This window comes from Lissotriton vulgaris, chromosome 10 (genome assembly GCF_964263255.1).
Source record: "Lissotriton vulgaris chromosome 10, aLisVul1.2, whole genome shotgun sequence".
Classification (NCBI taxonomy): domain Eukaryota; kingdom Metazoa; phylum Chordata; class Amphibia; order Caudata; family Salamandridae; genus Lissotriton; species Lissotriton vulgaris.
Window position 1 is genome coordinate 929,500,226 of NC_141698.1, and position 13,724 is coordinate 929,513,949.

The 13,724-nt window shown below is 44.5% G+C and overlaps 1 protein-coding gene across 1 annotated transcript in view; it reads left to right on the forward strand.

The window, feature by feature from the left end:
* The window catches only part of COL28A1 (collagen type XXVIII alpha 1 chain), a 689,953-nt gene that overhangs the window by 576,819 nt on the left and 99,410 nt on the right, over positions 1-13,724 (forward strand). Inside the window, exons 31-32 of the mRNA XM_086941924.1 lie at positions 9,174-9,210; positions 10,433-10,987. Of these exons, the coding sequence (XP_086798050.1) occupies positions 9,174-9,210; positions 10,433-10,987 (592 nt within the window). The remainder of the gene's footprint in view (positions 1-9,173; positions 9,211-10,432; positions 10,988-13,724) is intronic.

Sequence of the window (13,724 nt, forward strand, 5' to 3'; positions counted from 1 at the left end):
TGCTGCCGGTTTATATACTGAGGCTGATTGGTGGAACGAGTGCACCTGGAGTATGGGAGGAATGGTGGAAAGACTCGTGTATGCCGAGTCATGATCGCGCTCAGGTGAGTGTCGGTTCTTCCGCGTTGGTGCGCAGTGTAGTGGGCGATATCTGCACATGCGCGGTGCGGTTCGTTCAACCGGCGCATGCGCGGTGGATCAGGTCTGCTGCGCATGCGTGTAGTAGGAGCGTTACCTATCGGAATCCTATCGGTATGCGCTGGCAGTTTAGCGCATCAGTTTCTTATACACGTGTACGGGTGATTGGGGCTTTAATAGTTAGTACACGTGCTGGCTCCTGTGCTGGAGCCCTTAGGGTAAAGCGCACCTGGTGCTGGTGGGTAGTATAATTGGGGTAATAGCGCTCAAGGCAAAAAGTTATTCACTATCCAGGCAAACCTGATGGGCAAGGCGACCCAACATCTAGAGCCATCAGGCTCAGCGGGTTATTATTCAATTAACAGGGGACAGGTAGTTGGGCCCTGGATTTACAGGTGGGTCAAGGAGTTCCAGGGGATGGCATCGTTCAGACCATGTGTAGCAGTAGAGAGACGGTATATCCATCTCTGCTCTTTGCTAAGTAGTTTCTTGTCATTATTGATGGGGCTTTCAGGGATTTGCTCAATGACTGTCCAGGTAAAGTCATTGAGTGTGTGGCAGTGGGTGATGAAATGGTTAGTCAACTTACTGATATTCTTCTTGCATCGCATGGTGCTACGATGCTCAGTTATCCTGGTTCTGACTTTGCGTGTGGTCCTCCCCACATATCTAAGGCCACACGTGCATCTGAGTTGGTAAATCACATTCCGTGAGTTACAATTGGTGTGGCTCCTTTGGGACCAGATCTTGTTAGGCTCGAGATTCAGAGTTTTGGTGTGAGAAGTAAGATGGTACACGCTGCAGTCGTTGCAGGGGTAGTGTCCTGTTACCCTAGGCAGGCCCCATGCATTGCGTACTGTGTTCTCTGGTGGTTTTGGTGGTGGTTTTGGTCGGGTGCTGACTAGTTGGTCTCGCACGTTATGGCACCTCTTGTAAGCAAACATAGGAAGTTCCCAGTTCCTCTGTCCTGAATTGATGATTTTCCAATGTTTCTTGATTATTTTTGCAACCTCATTGGAGGCAGTGTTGTAAGTAGTGGTAAGGTTGTTCCTCATCTTCTTTAACGATGTTTTCGAGGAGTGCTTCCCGGTTTTGGTTTCTGGCCCTTTTCTGTGTTTTCTTAAAGATGGCCTTTGGATGACCGCGGTTTCCTAGTTTGGTAGCTAGGTCTGCTGATTGTGATTTGTAATCGTTCACATTCGTGCAGTTTCTTCTAATACGGAGAAACTGGCCAAATGGTAAGTTTTCTTTGAGAGGGCGAGGGTGGAAACTGGTGTAGTGAAGCAACGAATTCCTCGCTGTGGGTTTGTAATACGTGGTGGTTACGAGGGTTCCATCTTTAGCTGTGATTTCCAGATCTAGGAAAGGGAGTTGGTAGTTGCTGGCTGTGCTTGTGAAATTCAGGTATGGGTCTTTGCTGTTAAGCCAGTTTAAAAAGCTATCTAGCTCTTGCTGTGCGCCTTGCCATATGACCAGTATATCATCAATATACCTGTGCCATTTCAGGATATGATGTCTGAACGGGTTGGATTCTGCAGTAATGTTGGTGCTTTCGAAATGATGTACATACAAACCAGCCACACTCGGCGCGAAAACACTGCCCATCGATGTTCCGTTTGTTTGTAGGTAAAAGGTGCCGTCGTATTCAAAGTAATTTTCTTTGAGGGCGAGGGTTGCACAGGCCAGTACGAAGCTCCTTGGGGTGTGGTACGGCCAGGGAGAATCTTCCAGGATGTCATGTAGTACCTGTAAGGTGGCATCTTGTTGGAGGCTGGTGTAAAGGCTTTCCACATCAAGCCCTACCAGCAATTGGGTGTCGGGGTCAAAGGTAATGTTGTTGATTACCTGCAGCAGATGTTTGGTGTCCTTTATGTAGGTAGGGGTCTGTTGTACCAGGGGGTTTAGAAAAAAGGCACAGTATCTAGAGAGTGGTTCTAGCACAGAATTGATGCCCGATACTATTGGTCTACCAGGGGGTGGGGTTACCCCTTTATGTACTTTGGGTACCGTGTAGAAGTATGGCGTTCTAGTATGTTCAGGGCAAAGGTATTCGGCCTCCTGCTTGGAGATGTGTTCTGAGTCTGCAGCCCTCTTGACAAGTGTGTGGATGGTGGTACGCAGCTGCTCTGTTGGGTCATGGTCAAGTCTGCGATAATTTCTGTTGTCACTGAGTAGTCTGTGACATTCAGTATCATAGTCTGTTTTGTCAAGGAGGACGATGCCTCCCCCTTTGTCTGCTGGTTTTATTATTAGCGTGGGGTTGTTTTGAAGGCGTAGTATAGTTTGTCTGTCCTCCCATGATAGGTTATTGAAGTGTTTGGTTGGGTTGAGATTCTCAATGTCGTGGTATACTGCCTGTTCAAAGGTTGTGATCTCTGCAGGGATGGTAGAGGGTGGTGGGACGAAGGTAGATTTGACTCTAAGGCCCGTGGTATTGGGTTTGTTGTCAGTTTGTGCTGTGTCGGGGGTTGGTTTCTCAAAGAAAGACTTAAGTTTCAGCTTTCTGAAAAATTGTGCTAGTTCAGCATGTAACTTGAATTTGTCAAGTCTGGTGGTTGGCACGAATGACAGTCCCCTTTCCAAGACTGACTGTTCCTTTGTGGATAGTGGGGTACTGGATAGGTTGAACACCAGTGACGGTTGGTCCGTGGGGTTTGCTATTTGCTCGTTCCTGGTGTTGCTTCTTTTGTCTTCTGGCGTGTGTTGGAACTGACAGGGTTTTCCTCTTCTGCCCAATAAACCTGTGCGTTGTTGTGTTGGTTTGGTCTTCTGCGTCCCCGTGTCCTGTGGCCCCGTCCTAAAAAAGGAAAATTTGGGCCCTGGTTGCCTGCAAAGAGCGGCATCGGTCCTGGGGGATGCATGTTGGGGAAACCATAGTAGGGGTTCTGCATGTGGCCAATGTTAGGTGGAAAGCCATAGAATTGGTTTGGTTGTCCTCCTTGCCAATGGTTGGGCCAGCGTTGACCTCTTCGTCCTCTTCCTCCCCGTTTTTGTGATCCGCTGCTGGAATTGCTGGAGACGGAGCTATTGTCACCTGAGGAGTTGGACACATTGGTCTCCTTGGTAGGTGGGGTATAGTTCTCCTCCGAGTATGGGTAAACTTTAGCATAAGAAAATTTCTTGAGATCTTTGTCGAATTTTTTGAATTTGGACTGGGTCAGGTAGTCCTTGTACTCGTTGATCTCTCTATTCTGGTCATCCAGTTTTTTCTTGTATGACGTAATAGTAGCTTTGAAGTGCCTCTCTGTTTCTTCTATTTCAAGCATTAATGTGTCTGGCAGGCATTTGGCTGTCTTTAGGATGAGTATCATCCAGTCCCTGGTGCAGTGCCAAGCGATCTGGGCCCAGTCCTTCCTGAAGGTGGGATCATCAAGGATGATCCTGGGTGCGTTGGATACTAAAAGTCCCCTTGGAGCTGAATTAGTTCTGAGACATTGGGCCAGGATTGTCCCATGGAGGATAGTGCGTATCCTGTTACGCTTTTTCTCTGTTAGGGTCTCCCAATCAGTGGTCTGTGCGATAGTGCTAGAGATGTTGAAATCTGCTTGGAATGACGGGTCAGATAGTATGTCTGCCAAGTCACTTTCAGTAAAGGTTAAGCCATGGTTTTCGGCCATGGTCGGATATGCTCTCACAGCTGCGCGCTGCCAATACGTGCGTGTATCAAGAGGGAGAGAGAGGACCAGAAAGCTAGTCCAGATCCCCGGTTTATATGTCAATTAATCAAAAAGAGACTAGCTATGAATGGGGTAGGTATGATATTTATATTGTAAAGATCATGGTGACTCAGTTAAGTTTTGTCGATTGGGGGTGGCACCTGTTGGGTGTCTTTAGAAAGCCCTCACCCACCAACCTAGTTGGTGGCATGCTTCATCATCGGGCCCACCCAGTGACACCTAGCGTGTCCCGGGTGTGCTACGACGCCTGATTACAGCGGAGCAGGTATGTCACTGTGTGTGCGGTGAAGGGTGGTGAGATAGTGAGTTTATAACGGCTTGGCGGGGGTCCCAGTACCCAGGAGGGTAAAGAAGCTTTATTAATTGGGCCTCCGTCAGCGGTTAAAAATAAGGCTGAGGGACGTTAGAGGCGAGTTACGACCTCCTACGTCCTTTAGAGTGTCAACATGTTTCAGCCAGTGCCTTATCAATATGCTGGCTTTCTTCAGGACTGATAAAAGGGGTGTGTGTGATTAAAACTAGTGGGTGTGCAGTGTAGGATATGTGTCTACACGCCCTAAAGTGTATCTAACTGTGAGAGGGGGGGTTTCCCTTCTCAAGATCACCTGTACATTTAACATAAAGGACAAGGACAAAACATACAAAGGAAAGAGAGTCACTACAAGATATGGATCATATGTAATGGCAGCCGGCTCAACAGCGATGAGGTGCAGGCTATAAGCGGCTCAAGTGTAATGGTATTGGTGGTACCATTATGGTGAAAGATCGCACTAGAACTTCGCTGGTGAAGTGGTTTAAAAAAACGAAATTTTACAACAATGGTGAAAGAAGTGAGTAAAATGAGGCGTAAGAGCTGTTTCTTACGCTTGTTTTAACTTGGTTCCTCTTCAAGGTTATTGAAGTGGCAAGGGGTTGACCCTATGTGGGAGATAAAGGGTGGACCACTGGGGTTAGGAAACCTGTAGGGAGAAAATAGCGATAGCGCTTACCCATAGTTGAGGTGGTAGTTCCAGCATACTCACAGGATTTCTGGCCAGCGCCGGCTTTGGACCTGTTGTGCCTCCTTCGCAGAACCGGTAAGGTATGGCCTGTGCTGCTGGTTTATATACTGAGGCTGATTGGTGGAACGAGTGCACCTGGAGGATGGGAGGAATGGTGGAAAGACTCGTGTATGCCGAGTCATGATCGCGCTCAGGTGAGTGTCGGTTCTTCCGCGTTGGTGCGCAGTGTAGTGGGCGATGTCTGCACATGCCCGGTGCGGTTCGTTCAACCGGCGCATGCGCGGTGGATCAGGTCTGCTGCGCATGCGTGTAGTAGGAGCGTTACCTATCGGAATCCTATCGGTATGCGCTGGCAGTTTAGCGCATCAGTTTCTTATACATGTGTACGGGTGATTGGGGCTTTAATAGTTAGTACACGTGCTGGCTCCTGTGCTGGAGCCCTTAGGGTAAAGCGCACCTGGTGCTGGTGGGTAGTATAATTGGGGTATTAGCGCTCAAGGCAAAAAGTTATTCACTATCCAGGCAAACCTGATGGGCAAGGCGACCCAACATCTAGAGCCATCAGGCTCAGCGGGTTATTATTCAATTAACACGGGACAGGTAGTTGGGCCCTGGATTTACAGGTGGGTCAAGGAGTTCCAGGGGATGGCATCGTTCAGACCATGTGTAGCAGTAGAGAGACGGTATATCCATCTCTGCTCTTTGCTAAGTAGTTTCTTGTCATTATTGATGGGGCTTTCAGGGATTTGCTCAATGACTGTCCAGGTAAAGTCATCAGTAAGACAAGGACGTCCCTGTTGTCATGCACCATAGTGTGGCCCTGCTTGTGCCCTGATTACAGTCAGCCTGGAAAACGCTGAATTATTTATTTCACCTGATATATTCACTCACTGCAGGAAACGAGATTGTTGGGGTACGATAAATATCACCCAATTACGATCACAGCCTGAAAAAAGAGGCTTGACACATCAAAACCTGCATTTCTTGTTATTTATCAGGCACTTTTACCTAAGGTAAGTTTTAGCTGGTTTTATCTTTCATGATTTACAGTGTGAAAATGCGGGTGGCGTGGTGCTGATCCAAGAAATCCCAACTGGGATTTGTGGGGTAACAGGAACTACTGCGCATATCATAGTTAATCAAGCTTACCGTAATCATAGTCTTAGATGTCCTGAGTGGTGTTGAAGGCCAGGGGTCAACTACGACAGAGATCCATCTAGAGGAAACCCAAGTTCTGCGTAGTTGTCCAGCAGATGTGTTCCCTCTGAGATCATGGTCGTAGGAAGAGCAGTGGAGGAGAAAGTTTGCAGCTCAAATCTATACCCTATATACCCCCTACCAAGGTTTCAATCTAGAAGCAGTCCTCCTACCAAAGGAACACCATACCGACAGGAAATAAGGGTGAGGTTGTGGGGTGGCTGCAGCAATTTTTCAATGGCTGGAAATGTTGGTGTCCCACCATAAGATCTAATCCATAATTGAGTAGAGACATCCCCACCACCCAGGTTACAATAAAGTTTTAGCAGAGTAGGCAAATCCTTCTAATGCTTCAGACCATTCGCACCTTATTAGCACGTGCTTCCTTGTGTTCTGAATCATTTCAGATAATGAGAACTGAAATGAGAGTGACCTATATTGGGAAAATGCTGTTTCAAACTGTAAAGATACACGGAGGAGAAGATTATGTTTGTCAGTCATTTGAAACGCTAACATTTGGGATACAGGATGTGTTTTTTTCAAGGGAGTGCAGCACATAAGGCAGGTGATGTGCTAATAATTGGCATACATGATGCCTTAGTAACATGGGAGGGCAACACATATGTCAGGTAACATGCTAACATCTGGCGTCTAGGTTATCTCATTTACTTGGGAGTCCAGCACATGAAGCAGGTGATATGCTGACATTTGGCAAACAGGTTACCTTATTTACGTGGGAGTGAAGCACATATGCCAGGCGATTCGCTGTTCTATTCTATGTTGCACTTGTATAGCACATGGCTTCTCAATGGCATCCCAGTGCTGTCGGTGTGAGACGACTGTTTAAAACCTCAGAGGGGAATATTCAGAAAAGGCCAGGTTTTTAGAAATTTATGGCATGGAACTTCCTTTGTGGGGGATCTCAGGGGTACGGGGAAGAAGTTCCACAGTCTAGCTACATGGAACCGGAAGGACCGAAGTCCCCATCTGGATCTTCTGATAGAGGGGCAGTTGGCAAGGAAGGCACTAGAGGTGCGAAGGGTTCGCCCAGGGATATAGGGAGAACTCAGAGAATGGGTGATCTGAGGCCCGGTATTTCAGAAATGCCCGGTGGACAATGCACAGTGCTTTGAACTTAATACGTTTTGCTACTGGGCACCAAGTGAAGGGATTTGATACTGTAGCGAGAGGAGTGATGTTTAGGAACATTATGGAGGGTGCAAGCAGCTGCATTTTGCCCATCTTGTAGCCTCCTTATGGTCATTTTGGGGTCCCCTAAATAGAGGGAAGCTCCATAGTCCAGGCGAGAAAGTTTAAGGGCCGGACCATTAGCCTCCTGGAAAGTGGTGGAAGTAGAGGAAAGATTTTTCTATTCATCCTAAGAATTCCAAAGCATAGCTCTGCAAGTTTTTTTTGCCTCAGCTTCCAAATTTAAAGAGGAGGCCAGCCATATACCCAGACAATTTATGGCAGGTTTGGGATTAGGTGCAGGACCAAGACAGTTTGGCCAGCTCAAATCTAACAAGGGGTTTGGATTATTGCCAAGAATCGGGAGCTCAGTTTTGTTTCCATACAGTTTTCGACAGGAGTTATTCATCCAGGAGGCAACATTCTCCAAGCATTAGCCTAGGGTGGCAGAGTGAGGGTTATGATTCTGTGTGAGCGAGAAAACCAATTGGGTGTCATCCACATAGGTCACAATTGAAATTCTAAAGGGTTGGACGACATCTGCCAATGGCTTCATATATAGGTTAAAAAGTGTGGGGCTCAACAAGGAGCCCTGTGGAACACCGCATTTAAGTGGAAAGGAAACAGAACCGTAGCCACGCTCAAAAATCTGGAAGGACCTGTTCTTCAGAAAGGACTTGATTCCCTCAAGAGTGAAACCCGAGATTCCAGCGCCATTAACTCTTTTAATGTGGATGTTGTGAGTAACAGTGTCAAATGCTGCACTGAGATCGAGGAGGATGATGGCTACCATCCCTCCACGATCCAGCCGCTCTTTAGCATCCTCCACCATTGACAGGAGGGCAGTCTCAGTGCCATGGTGTGGACAGAATCCGGTTTGAGTGTCATGAAGAATACCATGGCTTTCTAAGAAATCAACTAGCATGGAATTCACACGCTTCTCCAGGAGCCCACTCATGGCCGGTAAGAGAGAAATGGGTCTATAATTACCCATACGGCTTTTTTTCAGCAACTCCTTCATCATTGCCTTTTTCCTTGTAGGAGGGATAAATCCTTTGATCAGTGAAAGGTTTGGTCTATCAAAGCGGGAAGAATTTCCTTTGCACCCTTCTCTAAAATACTGGAAGGATCCGCTCCACGGTGAGCCTGATTTGACTTTGGATAGATTGTCCCTGAGGTTATCTGAGCTGAGGGTGGGAAATGCAGTGAGCACATTGTGAGAGAAAAGTGATTGATCCTCAGTGGTCAAAGCTTCCATAGAGGGTTGGAACGCTGAATAAATATCCTGCACTTTCTTATGCAAGATCATTACAACGAGAGGAGGAGGATGGACCTTTGGAGGAAGGCTCTAATAGTGTTTCTACCACCTGGAACATTTCTGGAGCAGAATTAGAGGCAAGCTTAATTCTTTTCTCATAGTATATTGCTTGGGCTCGTCTAATTTCCAATTGGCAGAGTCTAATTTTTTCCTGGTATTTGTGTATACTGATCTTACTATATTCTTTCCTCCAGTACCTTTCTACTTCTCACAATCTTGTTACAAAGAGAAGGAGTGTACCATGGTGCAGACTTATCTTTTCTATTGCTAACAGTTGGCACAGGATACCTTATTTACGTGAGAGTGCAGCACATAAGACAGACATTAGGCTAACATTTGACACACAGGGTACCTTATCTATTTAGGAGTACATTACATAAGTCAGACCATATGCTAGCACTTGGCATACATGATGCCTTATTAGCATGGGAAGGCAGCACATATGTTAGGTGATATACTGACGTCTAGAGTCTAGGATATCTGATTTACTTAGGAGTGAAGCACATAAGTCAGGCGAACAACTAACATTTGGCACACAAGATACCTTATTTACATAAGTGTAAGATGTATATCTACAAAAGTGAACTTCATTGAACTGAAAAAAGCTCAACAAAGATGGACAAAATGCCAAGCTCATAATATTTCTCTTTTTAGAAAGAAGATGTTATCAGGCTTATACTTGAAATCTGTGGTAAGATCAAGAATCCAACACATTTTAATGTAATATTATATTTGGCTAGTTAATGTTTGAGTATTTACTATTTCCATTGCTAAGCCAGTATAGCTGTATGTTTTCTTCTGAAAAATGTGATTTTCATTTAATGTCACACGCCCAAATAACAAAGCTATTGATACAGACAGCGCTATTTACGATGGCTTTTCACCTCTATTTTGTCTCTGCCACATAAAAGTTCAAAGGTTTGCTTCCTACAAGTTATAATTTACATTTGAGCACATTCTGACTTTTTGGGAATTTGGAAAGCTGCAAGAGATGCAGATTCCCAGGAACACTCCGGGAATTAATTTTGAGTTCCGAGAAAGGCAGAGATGTGAAACTTGTGTACTAGTAAATACACGTTTTGTGACTATCCTAAACATCTGATATGTAGTCAGTCTTCCTGCACCTATACTGGACATTACTGCATTGAATGGTGTCCCCTCATAGTCCATCATGTACTTTGAGTTAGGATTGCCTATCGATAAATGTGTTTGGTTTTTTCAAGTGTGAGGCATTGAGGACTGGATGGCTTGTGGTGTTTGTGTGTTGTAATGTTTAAACGAGAGAGAGAGAGAGAGAGAGAGAGAGAGAGAGAGAGAGAGAGGGAGAGAGAGAGAGAGAGAGAGGAAGATGGAGAAAAGGTGAGAGAAGTAGGGTGAAACATTCTACGGTATTTTCCCATTGACTGTACTTCCAGTATTTCAGATTTGCTTTTGCTTCTTGTATGTCTTTTGTCCTGCGCATGGTCAGCATCTTTTAGGATACATAACAGATGGCAGAGGCCTGACTGTGCGGTGGTCTGCCAGGAGGGAGGTTAGGATATTACCCTGTCAGAAGGAGAAAGAGTCTTTGTGCTTCTGCCTGCCCGTGATGGAGAGGCACTTCCTTGGATACAAGGAAAGGGAGACAGGAATGTTCAGTGATTATAATTGATAACAGCCTATCACATATCTAATAAACACATTAACAAACATAAACAAAAATATTATTTTAGAATTCCATGGTAATATGTCAACACCATTATAAACAAACTGATTTACTCTAGATCCTGTAATGCAGATAAATTAATAAATCAGGCACTTAATGTTCGGTCCAGGGGTGAATGGTGGGAGAAAGGTATGTGGTGGTTAGTGCTCCATACCAATTGTCAACCAATGCGGTGACTGGTTTTCATCTAAAACTATTTGTCTTTCAGGTTGTGGAGTGGAATGTAAAGAAGTTCCCATGGAACTAGTTTTTGTGATAGACAGCTCTGAAAGCGTGGGTCCAGACAACTTTCAAATCATCAAGAACTTTGTTAAAACAGTCATTGATAGAGTGACTGTCAATCAAGCTACCACCCGAGTGGGTATTATAAACTTTAGCCATCAAGTAGAGTTGATGGCCACCCTACAGCAATACTCAACAAAAGAGGAGATTAAGCAGTCTGTTGAGCAAATGCAGTACCTTGGAGAAGGAACATTCACAGCTAGTGCCATTAAAAGAGCAAACGAAATATTCCAGGCGGCGCGACCAGATGTGAGAAAAGTGGCCATTGTCATTACAGATGGGCAGGCAGATGTTCGGGAACAAATGAAACTGGAGGTTGTGGCGAGTGAAGCCCATGCAAGCAGCATTGAAATCTTTGTGATTGGAGTGGTCAGCAAGAGTGACCCTAACTTTGTTGAGTTTCGAAAGGAAATGGACCTCATTGCTTCAGATCCGGACAGTGAACATGTGTACCAGATAGATGACTTTTTAACTCTACCAGGTAGGTGTGCTACAACCTGTTTCATTTATGATAAACAGAGCCTCTGAATGTATGAGATTCTGGGGCTGCTGCATTTTTGCCACAATGATGGTTTTGCCATATGACCCATTATCCGCTGCATAATTTTCAGATTTTAACAAAAAAGTTTGTTTCTAGATCAAACAGATCAAAAGTTTATAAAAATGAGGCAACGCGTGTTGGTGTGCAGCAGAAGGCACTTTCCAAAAGTTGACTATTCACTTTGCAGATGTGTTTTGCTGTATTTGGGAGTAAAACTAGTGTTAATAAGGTGAAAAAGGTGTCCAAACAGTATTAGCGTGTAAAAATGAAAAATTAATTAACTGATACTATCACCAAATGTGCTGCAAAATTTGCATTTTCTTGTCTCATAATTTAGTAAACCTTGCCGCACAATTTGGTCCTAATTCCAGTGGCCATGATGATAAACAATCAGGCAGGAGGGAAATGCTTTTTTTGCATGCAAAGTTACATTTCGTAATGCCTCAACATAGTTTTAACAATTTAAGGTACATTCACAGTACTACTTTATGAATTCATTACTTGTTATAACTCCAGAACTTTCTACACAAATGTCTAAATGTCATTAATCTACGACTCATTATGTGCCTGCTGTAATAGCTTTTTTTTTTCTATTATATAAAACAACAAGGGCACCCATACGAGTCAGCACAGTACCTCAGGGAACATAGTTTATAGGGCAACAGTGGTCCCATGCATAGGAGGTATACGAGCAAAAATAAATATAGATACAGTGGAAGCTATATTCAGTAATGACTTGTCCAGCCGGACATAGGTCCAATTTTTACTTTTGAAAAAGAGTTCACACAAAGATACCTTCAACAATTCTTCGAAGTAGGGCACAAGCCTGTACCCAAACGTATACAGATTGGCATGGTGAAGGAAAGAACAGGGTTTTTAGGCAAAAGCTGTAGTTTTCTGTAAATTACACAATAACAGAAATTCAATTCAACACCATTACGAGCCTAACAAAGGAGTACACATTCACAGTATATGGTGTTTAAAAGAGTCGACGGCATTTCGATCCCATTATAAAATCAGAGGGATCATCATCAGGACAGAATGATGCCTAAATAGTACAAGCCACAGTAGCCTAAAAGGAAAGAGGGGGAAAAAATACATACAATGCACTAATTAGAAGAACTCACAGTATTAGAGAGATCACATAGTAGTTGTGATGGTGACTTAGTTAAAACAACTGAATTTGTGATAGTTCGGGTGCCGAAGAAAGAATATTAGACTAGTACGATCACGGAAGGTAAAGGGCAATGAGGGTGCGTGAAGATCACAGTGGCCGCAGCCCGGGTTGACAAAGCCTCTAAGTCGTGGTACAGAATATCCTTAATGTGAGGCTAAAAAAGCGACGTGCCTGCCGAATGTCGACGAGATAAACGTGAGCAATGAACGTATTGTGAGTTAAAAAGTGACTAAGCCGCGAGGTGGTCAATTGGATCGCAAGTTGAGGGTGCTTACCAAGGGTACAGCGCAGAGGATGTAAACTAGGTAAAATAGGGGGCAGTGGAGTATCAAGGGAATCTAGGATAGAAAGAACAATTACTGCTTGAAATTCACATGCTGTTTTTTTAAAAAAGGTGGGTGGAGGGGTGGACTTGGTAAGTCTCTTAACCGTATTTGGGAAGCCTTGCGGACACAGACCGGCAGGAATACTCGGTTGTGCGTGGGATCGAACTCCTGTGTAAGGAAGAGAGGGGGATTGAAAACTCTAAGTACGAGCATGCATGTCTAAAAAAGAGTCGATAGTGGGTCCTACCTTATGAAAATGGATGAGGTGAGTCACAAATTGCAACTCACTACGATTGGAGGTCATAATAGAGATGGTGGCCTGCTGGGGTCAGCAGACCACCATGTCTGTGATCGCTTTTAAACTAGACACACATTGATCTAATCCAGCCTGTTTTCATTTAGGAAAATGTGGCTATTTTTAAAAAAGGAACGCTTTGTTTGTTTGAGAGTTGTCAGTCCCGTTAAAATCTTTTTTTTTAATTCACTAAGGGAAAGGGATCCTTTTTCTTTGTGAGTGGGTTACTACCTCCTTCGAGGTCTCCGAAGCTGTTCAATGTTTTGCGACTGGTAATTTTCTGACTCATAAATGGAATTTGTACAACTGAAAGAGCATTCTTAGGTCTCAGACGACAAATTTAGAGCATTTGGGAATATAAAAATCCTTATTACATCTGGCCCTTGGCGACTTCAGTGAGAGAATGGGTGTTCTTGGTCAGAACGATCAAGAGCTCTGGACTTAGGGCTGAAGGCAACATGAGTTTCTCACGTTGTCTGTCAGAGGGTCATAAAAATATTCTACTTGCCCATCCAATCTGTGGCCTCTCTGCGGAGCGATGGTGATGACATATGTTCCAACTGTGATTTCAGTGCCTCTCAGTGGGCCATAAAGGAGTTCAAACAACATGCTCATTCAGTCTTTGGCCTTTCTGCAGAGTGCAAAGAGTGCTGGTCACATATATGCCAAATGTAATTTCAGTGCCTTTCAGTGTGTCATACAGATTTTGAAACTGCATGCTCATCTGCTCTTTGGTCTTTCAGCAGAGCACAAAATTATGGCCATGTACATGCCATTTGTAATTACAGTTCCCGTCAGTGGGTCATAACGGAGTTCAATCTACATCCACATCCAGCATTCCTCATCAATGGGCTATGGTCACATAAGTGCCAATTGTAA